This window comes from Panicum hallii, chromosome 3 (assembly GCF_002211085.1).
Source record: "Panicum hallii strain FIL2 chromosome 3, PHallii_v3.1, whole genome shotgun sequence".
NCBI lineage: Eukaryota > Viridiplantae > Streptophyta > Magnoliopsida > Poales > Poaceae > Panicum > Panicum hallii.
In genome coordinates this window covers 55,861,688-55,876,702 of record NC_038044.1, presented here as the reverse complement: position 1 = coordinate 55,876,702, position 15,015 = coordinate 55,861,688, and the positions used below count along the sequence as shown (strand labels likewise).

The 15,015-nt window shown below is 47.2% G+C and overlaps 1 protein-coding gene across 1 annotated transcript; it reads left to right on the top strand.

Annotated features, from left to right (window-relative positions):
- The first annotated feature begins 11,881 nt into the window (after positions 1 to 11,881).
- On the top strand, positions 11,882 to 14,015 carry LOC112886487 (GEM-like protein 5). The gene is made up of 2 exons (XM_025952397.1): positions 11,882 to 12,455; positions 13,183 to 14,015. Exons 1-2 carry the CDS (start codon positions 12,089 to 12,091, stop codon positions 13,665 to 13,667), a joined length of 852 nt encoding a protein of 283 aa, XP_025808182.1. The 5' UTR covers positions 11,882 to 12,088; the 3' UTR covers positions 13,668 to 14,015.
- The last annotated feature ends 1,000 nt before the right edge of the window (positions 14,016 to 15,015 follow it).

The window sequence follows — 15,015 nt, the reverse complement described above, 5'->3', positions numbered from 1 at the left end:
AACCCTGGACTATATGCTTGCATATCCAACACTTGCATATCAGTAACTAGGGTGTGTCCATTGGACCACCATTCGAACCCTGGAACTATCTTTTAAGTAATGAGTGTATCTCCACTGGCCAACTTAACATGTTTTGCTACAGCAGGAATAACAGTAAGCCCCACATTCTGAAGAAAAGCTGAGCTGACAAAACTGTGAGAGCTCCCACTGTCAATCAAGATGAGCATTACTTTGTTCTTAACCAGAGCTGCAACTCTCATGGCCTGACCAGAATTTGTGCCAGATAGTGCATTCAGGGATAACCGACAGAAGTCTTGTGTTATTGCATCCTCCAAATCCAGTTGGGCTAGAATGTGTTCAGATTGTTAGTTTGATCTCCCGGAGACCATCGGACCCCAACGGGCCCGATGGGCCTCCTCGCACCCGCGCCCTGATCGGGGGTGCCCCAGCTCTTTGCGTAGCTGGTGGGCCCCCATCGCGCTGCGCTATAAAAGAAGGTGGGGGCTAGCGGCACACGGGACGAGGATCGCCGCCGCCGCCACCCACCGACATCGTGAACCCTACCCGATCAAGGAAGTGCAGCAGCGGCGGGAAGTTCCACCTGCGGCCGCCGTCAACACCACTACCTCATCCCCGTGCCCTCGGTCGCGACCCCAGGCTCGGCTTCCACAAGCGTCAGCACTGCCCCGACCATGACGGGCCCCTCTGCAACACCTGCGATGCAGGGCCACGAAGGTATACCCCGTGCCCTTTCTCCTCTCCATCTCTCACGCGCTCGACTTGTTTTAGATCCACTCGAGTCCTTCCGATCTATTTCACGCGATAGTCGATCCCCAAAGCAAACAATGGTATCAGACGCCTTACACTACTCGCGTTGATGTAAGATTGGGAGAACCCACAGAAAGAACCCAGAGAAACCCTAGATCAAAACCCTCAGAAATCCTAAACCCTAGCTAACAGAGGAAAAAGGACGGCGGCCAAAGGGGAGGGCTTACCTCTTCTTGCGCCGTCCACTGTCGATGTGCTCGGGATGCCGGCGCCTCGACCGGACCTCGCGAGGCCATGGGCCTCGTGCGGACAGAGGCCGCGCGAGCCGCCGCCGGGCCGCGCGCTGGATCTGGGCACCACGGTGATGCCGCTCGACGGCGGCGCGCTCACCTTGCGGTGGACGCGCGCGCTGGCGAGGGGGCTCACCGTGGCGCCGCTCTCTCGCTCGCATGGGGTGGGGAGGAAGGAGGCGCCGGGGGGTGAGGGGAGAGAATGAGCTAGGGTTCACGAGGGCGCGCCGCGCCGGGGGGGGGGGGGGGGTTTGTTCTGCTGAGATCCACGCGCGGCCGTTGATCTCCGATCGACGGTCAAGATTGAGCCGTGCCCTATCGGGCTTCTTTTGGCCCAGGCGGGACGGCGAAATGCTGGCCCAGGCCCACGCTGCCTTCGCGCGACGCGGCGGGCGTACGGGCGCGTCCACAGGCCGGCCCTTAACGGGCCGTTGCTACGGGCCCGCGCGCAAGGGGGGCCTGTTTTCCTGTGGGCTGCTACATGCGCGGGTTGTTCTTCCCCGCTGGGCCGCAGCGCACAAGAGTGGGCTGGACGGGCTGGTTTCAAGGGAAAAACAGTGATCAGTTTTTCAATTTCAGAAGTCATTTTGCAATAGAAATTCATTGAATTTGATGCATTTCAAATTCAAATTTGATTGTATTTTGATACAATGCTTCCAAAAGATAAATAGACATATTTTGATAGAATTTAAATTTTCCGCTGCAAAGATTAAATAGTTTCATATTCTAATGATTAATTGTCTTGTCATTTAAATTTGAACCAACGGGATAATTTAAATTTTCAAGGCAAATGGATAATTTTTTGAATTGTAATATTGTTATTATTTGACCAACGTTAACAATGACAATATTGCAATTACAGTGGTATTATCTTTGATAGATATTTTTCTTGTATTATTTCTAATTATGCCCAACGGTATTTTAGACTTAATAAAAAAGAAATTATGCTACATTTTTTTTGATAGATAATTTTAATGTATTCTCTCTGATTCTGCCCAACGGTGTTTTAAACTTAATACAAAAGTTTATTGCATGTTTTAAATTCTGACCAACGTCGTTTTAAAATATGCAACAATATATTCGAATTCATTTTAATGTTTTCACCACTCATGAATATTTTTCAGGAGGGTTATCAATGATGATTTCCATCAATGATATTCCTATCTTAAAGGGAGACAATTAACATGAATGGTACAGAAAGCTAGACCTGTATTTCATCATGGGTGAACTGGATTAGGTTCTAGCTACACCGACTCCCACAGAGCTTGTGATTCCTGTGAGGAAGGACACAGACACAGATGCTTCTTGGAAGCAAACAGAGCTTTCTTATAAGAAAGAAAAAGCAGATTATGAGAGACTTTATGCTAAATGGCTCCCTGCCAACAAGAAATGCTTGGCAGTGGTAAAGAACACTATTGAGCCCACCATTATGGGCTCAATCCCAGATTGTGCTACTGTCACAGAGTATCTTAAGAAATTAAAGAACCAGTACACTGGTTCTTCAAAGACTTATGCAACCCAGTTGATCAAACAACTGGTTTCAGAAAGATACAATGGAGGTGGCATCAGAGAACATATTCATCGCATGGTCAACCAGAACAATAAGCTTAAGTCATTGGACCTTGCCTTCAAGGTGGATCATATTGTCCATTTAATTTTTGCTTTGTTGCCTAAAGAATTTGACACTTTTGTTGTCAACTATAACACCCAACCACATACTTGGGATATAGAAAAGACCATTACAATGTGTATTCAAGAGGAGGAGAGGATAAAATATACCACTGGCGGATCTTTAAACTATGTGAACAAGAAGAAGAATGCCAATTTCAAAGGCAATTTTTTTTCCTCCTCTAAAGGCAAAAGCTCTCATCAACACAGACCTCAAAAAGGACAGGTTCTAGTAGAGAAGGTTCAGTGTCTCTACTGCAAAGAAAGGGGTCATTACAAGAAAAATTGTCACAGATACTTAAAGATAATCATGGAAAAGAGAGGTGAGAACATTATTTCATTCGTAAATGAATCCTTTTATATAGAATATTCAAAAACCACTTGGTGGATTGATTCAGGAGCAACAATTCATGTTGCAAATTCATTGTAGGGATTCCGTTCAACGAGAACCACTCAAAGAAGAGAAAGGCAAATTAAAGTTGCCAACGGAGCCCAGGCAGATGTTGAAGCAGTGGGAGATGTTCATTTGGAACTCGACACTGGCTTTATCATAATTCTTAAAGATGTTTTATATATACCTTCATTACAGAGGAACTTGAATAGTGTGTCTTGCCTGGACAAAGATGGTTATACCTGTCGTTTTGGAGATGGCAGGTGTTTGATAGAATGTAATGATACAGTTATTTCCATTGCATTCAGAAGAAACGATCTTTATCTGATATTGTTGCGTGAAAGTGTGAATTCCGTATGCGATAACAACGCGAATGTATCCTCGTCTACACTCGCGAATAGAAAACGAAAAAGAACTCAAGATGCGTCGTCGAAATTATGGCACTGTCGTTTAGGCCATATTTCGAGGGGGAGAATAGAAAGATTAGTTAAAAATGAAATTCTTCCTCCGTTAGAGTTCTCTGACTTAGAGCAATGCATTGAATGCATAAAAGGAAAATTCGTAAAGAAAATAAAGAAAAATGCCAAGAGGAGCATAGGTGTATTAGAGATAATTCACACAGACATCTGTGGTCCGTTCAATGTAAAGAGTGTGGATGGTTATGACTCATTTATAACATTCACAGATGATTATTCCTGTTATGGATACATTTATCCGATTAAAGAAAGATCTGAAGCTTTGGATAAATTTAAAATATTCAAGGCTGAAGTAGAAAATCAACACGATTTAAAGATTAAAATCATAAGATCCGATCGTGGAGGGGAATACTACGGTCGACATACCCCATATGGCCAGGTTCCAGGACCTTTTGCGAAGTTCCTGATGGAGCAAGGCATAGTGGCCCAGTACTCGATGCCGGGCGAATCTCAGTAGAACGAAGTGGCTGAAAGACGTAATCGTACCCTGATGGATATGGTGCGAAGCATGATCAGCTACTCTACGTTGCCAGTGAGTTTATGGATGGAGGCCTTAAAAACCGCCATTCATATTCACAACAGAGTTCCCAGTAAATCGGTGCCGAAAACAGCGTATGAGATGTGGACAGGTAGAGTACCCTCAGTGAATCACCTGCGGGTGTGGGGGAGTCCTGCTGAGGCAAAAGTATTTAACCCGACCATTGCGAAACTAGATTCCAAAACAGTATCTTGCTATTTCATTGGCTATCCAGAAAGGTCAAAGGGTTTTCGTTTTTACTGCCCAGACAAATCCACAAAATTTGTAGAAACGAGACACGCAGTCTTCCTTGAAGATCAAATGATCAGGGGAAGCGGAACTGTTAGGAAGATTGATCTTGAGGAGAAGCGGGTATATACACCCAATCCCGTGATTCAGGAATCCTTCTTCTCGCTGCCCGCTATAACTGCACCGCCAATGTAAGTCACTGCAGTGCCAACACCTGCAGTGGCTCCTCCTATGGTAACAGTGAATGAGGACGTGGAACCTATTCACCAGGCTCCTGAAGAGCCTGCTGCCACACATGGAGGGGAGCAACAGCAACCCCAAACAAATGAGGCACCGCAGGCTCAAGCCTATGGTAGACCCCAAAGAACAAGGAAGTCCGCTATTCCTGACGACTATGAAGTCTATAATAGCGAAAAAATTCAAATGGAGGATGATCCCACTTTATTTGAAGAAGCCATGAGAAGTGAATACTTGTCCAAATGGCTTGATGCCATGAAAGATGAAATCAAATCGATGAGTACCAACGAAGTTTGGGACTTAGAGAAAATTTCTAAAGGAGCCAAAACAGTAGGCTGCAAATGGGTCTACAAAACCAAATATGACTCCCAAGTGAATATAGATAAATTTAAAGCACGACTCATGGCAAAAGGATACAGACAAAGAGAAAGAATTGATTACAATGAGACTTTTTCTCCAGTCTCATGTAAAGATTCTTTCAGAATTATAATGGTCTTTGTTGCTCATTATGATATAGAATTACATCAGATGGATGTGAAGACAGCATTCCTGAATGGGGACCTAGATGAAACCGTCTATATGGCACAGCCGAAAGGTTTTGTCATGGAAGGTAAAGAAAAATTAGGATGCTATCTAAAGAAATCAATTTATGGGCTAAAGCAAGCTTCAAGACAGTGGTACTTGAAGTTCGATAAAATAATAAAAGAGTTCGGGTTTAAAGAAAATATTGAGGACAATTGCGTTTATGTAAAGTTCAAGAATGGGAAGTATATCTTTCTAATCCTGTATGTGGATGATATTCTACTGGCAAGTAGTGATGTCAGTCTGCTACTAGAAACGAAAAGGTTTTTATCCTCACATTTCGAGATGAAAGATCTTGGTGAAGCAAAATTCGTTTTAGGAATCGAGATTCATCGAGACAGAATGAAAGGGGTATTAGGACTGTCTCAAAAGATATATATAGAAAAGGTTCTAAAGAAATTTAATATGTATAAATGCAGTGCCTCACCTGCACCTATAGTTAAGGGCGACAAATATGGGGAATTTCAATGTCCCAAGAATCAATATGAAATTGATCAAACGAAAATGGTACTATATGCTTCAGCTGTGGGAAGCTTACAGTATGCACAAGTGTACACATGCCCTGATATAGCTTACGTTACCGGGTTGCTTGGCAGATTCCAGAGTAATCCAAGACTAGAACACTGGAAGTTAGTAAAGAAAGTTCTGCGGTATTTGTAAGGAACAAAAGGCCTCATGTTAACATACAGAAAAATAGAATCTCCGCGTATCGTAGGATACTCAGACTCCGATTATGCAGGAGATGACAGAAAATCCACGTCAGGATATGTGTTCACCCTTGCCGAGGGAGCAATATCGTGGAAAAGTTGTAAACAAACCGTCACTACATCGTCCACAATGTATGCCGAGTTTGTTGCATGTTATGAGGCTACGGGGCAGGTGAACTGGCTAAAGAAGTTTATACCCGGTTTAAAAATAGTCGATGACATATCTAGACCATTAAAGTTGTACTGCGATAATGAGCCCGCAGTAATGTATGCACACAACAATAAGACAAGTGGTGCTGCCAAACACATTGATATAAAGTATTATGTTGTGAAAGATAAAGTCCGAGATCAGATTATAAATCTAGAGTATATAAGCACAGTAAAAATGCTTGCGGATCCGCTAACGAAAGGCTTACCACCCAGCGTGTTCAAGGAACACGTAGCCGGCATGGGGCTAAGGGATAGCCTGTGATCTTCGGACTAGAAGGGCCCAAAAAGGTTAAAGAATCCGTCTCTGAATGGAAGCGTATATTGTAGCTGCTAAATCTATCGGCAGATGATCGTGACGATGAGGCATGCTCTATGCACAAATCTATGATGAAACGCGAAAAAGTAAAAGGAAAAGAAAAGTACAGGGTGAGATCAAGGGGGAGACTGTTAGTTTGATCTCCCGGAGACCATCGGACCCCAACGGGCCCGATGGGCCTCCTCGCACCCGCGTCCTGATCGGGGGCGCCCCAATTCGTTGCGTAGCTGGTGGGCCCCCGTCGCGCTACGCTATAAAAGAAGGTGGGGGCCAGCGGCACACGGGACGAGGATCACCGCTGCCACCACCCCACCGACATCGTGAACCCTACCCGATCAAGGAAGCGCAGCAGCGGCGGGAAGTTCCACCTGCGGCCGCCGTCAACACCACGACCTCATCCCCGTGCCCTCGGTCGCGACCCCAGGCTCGGCTTCCGCAAGCGTCAGCACCGCCCCGACCATGACGGGCCCTCTGCAACACCTGCGATGCAGGGCCACGAAGGTATACCCTGTGCCCTTTCTCCTCTCCATCTCTCACGCGCTCGACTTGTTTTAGATCCACTCGAGTCCTTCCGATCTATTTCACGCGGTAGTCGATCCCCAAAGCAAACACAGATAACTCCACATCCAGGGTGTAGGAAGAGTGCATTCAGTTGAGCCTTGGGTCTCTTAGTGCAAACTTCAGCATTGGCAGGATCATATTTTTCACTGCACCAATAGCACAACCCATTTGCTTTACAGTAATCACTCTTCGGCCTTTCTCTCCACATATTGCTTGGTGGTGATATTTGTTTTGCTGGAGCACGCTGGGGCTTGGTGACCGGCAAGGACTTCTGGAATTTCCCTTTGCTATGGTCCTGTACCCGTTGATGAAGCTTAGCTAGCATCACAGCACGATGTAGAGTATTGGGCACTTGAGTTTGAACTGCCACTCTGATGTCTGGCTTCAGGCCACTGATAAATTGGGAGATGAAGAATACTGGATCATAACCACTGTTGTGGATGCTGATTTGGTAATACAGCTCCTCAAATTGATCTGCATATTCCTCCATTGATCCAGTCTATCTCAGTTCCAACAGATCATCCAGAGCCTCTTTGTATTGATATTGGCCAAACTGGGCTTCAACTGCATCAGCAAATTGGTCCCAAGTGGCATTAGGGTGTTATTTCTTGTACACTTGAAGCCATTTTGCAGCATTCTTGTCAAAATGTAGAGCAGCTGCTGTCACCCACATACTCTCTTCAATGTTGGAAATGTGAAAGTAATCCACACACTTGTCTCTCTTTTCGGATGCTCTCCAGTGAATAGAGGAAACTGCATCTTGGGTAGTACTGAACGCGGAATGTGACCCCCTTCCCTGACAGCACGCGGAACACCAGCATACGGTCTGCGAGCAGAATCCTCCCCCACTTGTGCTGGCCTGGGACGATTGTAACGAGAACCTGCTCTAGAGCGCTTTGAATTGTTGTCCGTGTCACTATCAGACATCATGTAGAGCGTGAACCGGGCAACTGCTTGACCAGTGGCCTCCACCTGCTTGGCGATGACCTGTTGTTCCTTGGTGTATTGGTCCATTGCCTCACAAATCAGATCCATCTGATCCTTGAGTTCCTACTAGGACGCGCGGATCGCACTCACGCGGGCAAACAGACTCGAGCGTATCTGCTCCCAAAGCTCCTCATCTCGACGACCGGATTCCGCCATGGCGTCCAAGATGAACGCCGTCTGCACAGAAGGTTTTGGTGGTGCCGTGATTGAAAGCACCGCGAGCCGATCCGAGGGTGAGCGGGAATTAAGGGATCTCAACCCGAGCAAGGTACTCAAGGCGATGAACACTCCAACCCAACTCGTTTCTCAGATCAAGGCCAACGGAATCGCAGCTAACAACTCACAGAACTATGGTGTAGAAGATAAATTCCGTCGACAGTAGCCTCCGGAATGTCCGGATTCGCCGCTGCCGCCGCCTGCGCCACCAGCTGCCGGTACCGCGCTGCCAACACCGCCGTCTCCACACCCACCGTCGAGGATAACCGTCTCTATACCTCCATTCGCACCTGTGGCCGCCGGCAATTCACCAGCGACGTAAGATAGACGAAGCAGATCGAGATGGGTGTTGCTTGGGGAGGAGGAAGAACCTCTGTCCCGATTTTCACTGCTGCAGCCCGATTTTCCGCCCCGCGAGCTCCATGTGAGCACCTCAAGGAAGAAGCTCAGCCAAAACTGCCAATTTCTGAGATCCAGTCCGTAGGCAGATGACTCCAACAGCAAAGTTGCCGGTTTTGCTGCCTCATCCGCACATCCACAGCAACGGCCAAGGTCGTTAGTTTGAAAGAATCAATTAGCGAGATAACATTATGAGTTTTCCTTCAATTCAGTTTAGGAGCATTTGATTTGACCGGCTGACATCCATCATGTTTCTGCAGCAATGGAGAGGAGAGAAGCAGAGCCGCTGCTTCCTGCTGGCTCAGCAACGTTCCGTAGCCTCCAGTACTACATCAATCTTGTGTAGCACAAGCAGCTGGCTCACAAGGATGTGTTGTTAGCACAAAGGTAAATTTATGCCCATTCTATTTTCTCCAAGATAGATGCATCTGAATCCACAAATTCTAGATAATCAGCCAAATTGATCAGCCTTCTTCTCCATTTGCGTTCATGCCCCTTACGTGTTTGATGAAATGTCAATATAGCATATGCCACATGTTTATTCAGTTTTAATTCTAAGTGGAAGACACATTTTCTCAAATTTAATTATGCAGGAGCCGAGCATATTTTGCAAGAGCACCTGTAGAACTTGGATAAGGAGTACTGATTCAAAACCTTGAGGTGTTCTATGGCAGCGACTATACTGATTAGGACAAGATAACTATTCTAGAGTTGACAAGGGCAAGCATATAGTCAGGTCAAAGTTAAACAAAGAACAATCAACATGATCTTGGTCTTGATTTGCATGCTTCAGGGACTTCTTACGAATCCATACTAGCCCATCTGAATTTAGGAGTCATTCCAGGTTAAACTGTACACCATTTAACTCACACACAAAACTAAAGGACAGTAAAGTTACCTCCACGTACTTTTGTAAAAATGGCAAGAATTCTTGATTTGGCATCAGAAAATTTTTACCATTTTTCGATCAGAATTATAAAAATGCAGCCAGGTCCGAGACTATAGGATGGCACATATTATTAAGCCAAGACCTTCTAATTTATCTTAAAGTTATTAAGGCAACTGTAAAAAGATTAGCAATTTATCTTGACCGCAAGATAGCAACAGTACTTGAAAGTCTTAGCGTAAAAATGCGTGTGACCTTGAAGATATTAATGTAGATTCTGAATCTTATCATCATACCAGACCATTATTACAATTGAAATAGCAACAATATAATATGATTTTAATACCTTAAGATTTGTATACATTATCAATATACCATTTGTATGAGGTAAGTTTGAGTGCTGATGAAGGATCATGGCCCTGTTTGGCACAGCTGAAACTTGTTCTAAAGCCAGCTGGTGGCTAGCTGGCCAGAGAAGCAGCTTATTAAAGAAGCAGCTGGTCACAGAAGTTAAATGTTTAGCAGACTGCTTAATGAATGGACTGAAATCCTATCTGAAACCAAACCAAACTTTTTCTACCAGCCCTAACTCTACCTAGAAACCCCTTTAGTCACTGACAACCTGGGCCCACAGTCAACCAGACCGGGACCAGTCAAGGTCAGCCATGGCCAGCCATGGCCGGACCATGACAGGCCGTTCCCGGCGACGGCGAGGCCAACCGGTGGCGAGGTTCGGCACCATCAGCTTTGCTGCAGCCGGGGACACCTGCAACGCCGCCCGTGACGGCCAAAAGACTGGCCGGCGATGGCCGGTGACGAGCAGCGGCGCCCACGACGGCGCGGACGAGCGGCATGGCCGCGTTCCGGGGAAACCGACGCAAAATAACGAGAGCATGAGCATCGGAGGCTCACCAGAAATCGATTTTTGTGGTTGGATGACGAGAACGATAGCCGGAGGTGGGACTTCGACGGTGAGGGGTGGAAGGGTCCGGCAATGGGGGGGGGTGGCGCTGGGCGGCGCCGCGGGGGCCGGCGTGGGGGCGCCGCGGGGGCCGCCGGCGCGGGGGAGCGGCGCGGGGAGCCGCGCAGGGGAGCGGCGCGGGGGGCGGCGCAGGGGGGGCGGACCGCATAAGCTGCAGAAGTTGGTCCGCTCCCGCTGCTTGTTAACGCGCGTTTCTGAACTGGCGGGGGAAGCGCTGGCGGGGGAAGCGCTTCAAGAAGCGGAGCATTTGGCTGGGGAGCGGCTTAAATTTGCTTGGAAGCTGGGGGGCGGGGTGTCACAAACAGGCCCCGTATGCAGCCGCACAGGTTGGGTCGAACCTTGATGTATATTTGTATTTGGGATATACCCATGGCAGTGTATAGTGTTCCATGCATTGTGCAGTGTATTAATCAAATGATTCTGTTGCACTGCAGGTTGCTAATATTGCAGTAAGTCTGAGTATGCCTCATTACGTGCTATATCAAGATGTAGCTCGAGTGTCACTAGGTTCAAGCAAAGCTGCAGGGCATTTCTGCGTCAACTTGCTCAAGATCATCGATAAGCTCCCTAATAATCCCCTAGTAATTTGCCACCATTAAATTTCTCAAGACAGATTTTTCATTTCGCCCTTTTTGTTCCCTGGCATACGACAGGAGCAATAGAAAACAAACAGAGTAAGAAAAAAAATATGAAATGTCTTTGCTAACAAAGTCCCATGTTATTAGGATTTAATTGTCAGCCCACAAGAAACTGGTGGCCGCCAAGTTAGCAGAAAAGATCGAGGAGCATAAGCCCAAGCGGAGGCAAGGTTAGCTGTTGCTCTGCCTGGGCTCTCAGGACCGTGAGTTCCATGACAGTCTAAACTTTGCAAGTGGAATTCCTCTTTTCCATTTGGGTTGTCAGAAGAGGTCATAATTTCTTGAGAAAAATTAATATGACAAACACTATGCTTCTATTCCTACCTTCTTTTATATCCGTTGCAAGTTATTTCTGCCCCTGTTATTATGGTTTGCTCTGTTACTCTTATTTTTATTGTTTTCTTCAACAATTGCTCTATTCATCAAATACACTAACTTACTCTCAATGCATTGAATTACACCAACGATTAGAGAGACCTAGAACATTTCTTTAGATTATAGGGGTCATTAACATTGCAGGAAAACATTTCTTCTGAACGGTTGGTATGTCGTTTTCATTCAAACACTTGACGTTATCGAAATCTCAATTCAGGCTGTAAAAACATAAAAATCCAATGGGCTGGCGCTCCAAGAGAGCGCGGCAAAGCCGCGCTGGTGTTTCTAGTCAGAAGCTGAATCGGATCAGAACCAACACTCCCTGACGCGTTGTCTCCACGGCTAAGCCTCGAAGCTTTGTCCACGTGTACCCCTGCCGCGTCCGCGTGTGCCGCGCCTCGAAGCTTCTTGCTCCCGAAGCATAGCGTCTGGAACGCGCCGGCCGCCCCCGCCGTCCTCCCGTGCCGGAATTCTGCTCCCTCGCCGACACGCCACTGCCCAAACCCGGCCGACCAGTATAAAATCCGGCCCCTCGCGCCACCTCGCCGTCATCAACTGCGTAGTCGTCTCGCGCTTTCCATTACCACCCAGCTCTATCCACACCGTTCCACCACCTGCTCCTCGTCATCGTCCATGGAGGGCAAGGACGGCAAGCACGACGCCTCCGCCGCGCCACCGGCCGGCGCGCCGCAGCCCGCGGCTCCTCCCGCAGCGGGACAGGGGCAGCCGCAGCCGCCCGAGGCGGCGCGGTGGGGCACGCGGCAGATGGGCCCGCCGGCGGCGCCCGGGGCGCACCCGGAGAACCAGGAGGCGGCGCGGTGGACGGCGGCGCGCGGGGACCAGGAGCTGCCGCCCTACGTCATCATGGGGGAGGCCGTGGCTGCGCCGCCGCCGCAGCAGCAGAGGCAGAAAGGGGACAGCCCCATGGAGCACATCCTCGACTTCTTCAACACCTGGAGCCGCAAGGCCGAGGAGCTCGCATCCAACATCTGGTTCAACCGTAAGGCCCCCTGCAGCTCCCCTGGTTCGGATAACTGTTTCGGTCGATCAGTCTGAATGAGGAGCAGAGGATCCTCTGGTTTCCCCCCTCACCTGAGCAGAGGGGGGTGCTCTGCTTTTGGGGCCAGAGGATCCTCTGCTTTGACAGACTTCATTTCTATGCTTCTAACTGATTGATTCTACAAAAAAATCAAGAAGGCACATGTTGTCATGGATAAATTTTGGAACTTTGCAATCGAGGACAAGTGCAAGTACAGAATTTGTATTAATCACCAATTCACCAGGTTCAGTTCGAGTAAATCGCCATCACATACTTGCAGTAGTTTTAGGTAGAATTTTAAGTTAATTTGACACCAAACTCATCCTACCTAGAATCACATCGTGTCCAACAAGCTTAGAATTACAAGATTTTCAAATTCTTTAGCTTGAATCTAGTATCCGGAAACATTGCATGGAACTAGTAGGCTTTCGCAACCAGACCTGAAATAAATAATTCTGGGACGTTCTCCTTTTGTTTTGTTTTTTTTTTAAATCTGATCCCAATGAATTCAGTAGTAATGAGCTGATTGTTGACTCTCTATCTGATAGCTGGTTAAACCGACCATCTCGAGTTCCAAACTGACACCTGAAATTTGACTTGTCAACTAGCTGTCGTCTCTCAGCTCTTACCCCTTTCGTCTCTCATCGTGCTATGCAATTTGACATCTACCTGTTTTTGCATCCTTCAGTGAAGACTGCGCCGTCGGTGTCGGACGCGGCGATGGGTAAGCTGAGCCTTGGCGCCAAGGCCCTGTCGGAGGGCGGCTTCGAGAAGCTGTACAAGCAGACCTTCTCCTCGGGTCCCGAGGAACAGCTGAGGAAGACCTTCGCGTGCTACCTGTCGACGGCCACCGGCCCCGTCGCCGGCACGCTCTACCTGACCAGCTTGAACATCGCCTTCTGCAGCGACCGCCCGCTCTCCTTCGCCGCGCCGTCCGGCCAGACCGCCTGGAGCTACTACAAGGTGATGATCCCGCTGGCCAAGGTCGCGGCGGTGGAGCCGGTGACGATGAAGGAGAGCCCGCCGGAGAAGTACGTGCACGTCGTCACCGTGGACTCCCACGACTTCTGGTTCATGGGATTCGTCAGCTACGACAAGGCCGTGCACCACCTCACCGAGGCCGTCTCCCACCGCTCATCGTCCCAGCAGCAGGACGTCGCCGGCACCAAGTGAGGAGGGTCCCGTCCGTTCGTCGGAGACATACACATAGCTCTGTGCAGTACTGCAGTACCTGTGTCCGGCTTGCGATGGTCTGTGTGGTGGCGTGTGAATATGTCTATGAGTGTGCAGTGTACAAGCCGTGTCTTGTGAACTATTTTTGGTGTATCCCTAATGCACCTAGTTGGGTTTTCATGTGTTGGACCAATTCGTCAATGGCCAGCTGGAAAGCTCCTATCCTTGGTCCTTAGCTGAATTGGGTCGACATAGATTTTGTCATTTTCGATGGTTCTCTACAATTGATGTGCTATACTGTAATGTAAACCGGTATTTTATGAGACGGAAGAAATAATCTCTAGTTTAGCTTGTTAAGCCCCGACTTTGTTTGAGTAGGATCCTGTGTCATAAAAGAGTGCCCATTCCGCTCTTTTCAGGGCAGCACTATAAAAAACATTGCCTTCTGTATCGTCCCAAAAGCCAGTGTAAAATCTTTATTCACTATGTTCCTCTCAATGTGCAGCTAGCTAATGGTGCTGAGTAGCTAGCAATCTTTACTGAAAGCCAGCCAAAGGCACCAAACTGTACGTAAATCAATAATAAACAAATACCCACCGAACATCGACATGATGGAACACAAAATCTGCATTAAGAGACCAAGTGGGCTCCAGGAGTTTTACAAGCAAACATTTTATTTTGAAAAAGAATAGTTGTAGCCATGAACAATACGCAAACGAAATCTGGACACATTTGAGACAGTAACATAGCCCAGTATACCTACTCGGTGGTACTGTCCCAAAATCCTTCCGCCCCGTGTTTTAAAATCTGAGACACAAATGTTTGTCGTAATCGACAAGTTTAGTTAGTGGCAGAATCTCCATGGTACGGAGGAACTGCAAACTACAAATAGTCAAAATGTCTTGCACTTCGTGAGCCTTCTCTGCTGTATCACAACCGTAACCAAGTTCTTTGTTAAACTAGTTAATTTTGTATCCTCTGTGCTTCTAGTATACCTTGTTATATTAATATACGAAACTGGAGAATTCAACTATATTTTGTGTTTATTGGATAAAGGAATTTTCTTAGCCCTCTGCATCATCTACAGCTGACAACAAAAGCAAAATACACAATTAGTAAGACTTGTGCTATCTAGCATGTTATTTTCATTATAAAACATGATGTCTTTTTAGTGGGGACTCGCGCTGCTGCACTAGTTAAAATTGACTAGCCATGAGGGCTACTCCCTCGGTTCCAAACATTTGCTATGCGTATGGGTATATGCTATGTCTAGAATCTGGAGATACGTACGAAGACTTATGTATCTAGAAAAACTAAACACGATATATAATTTGGAATGGATTTTTTA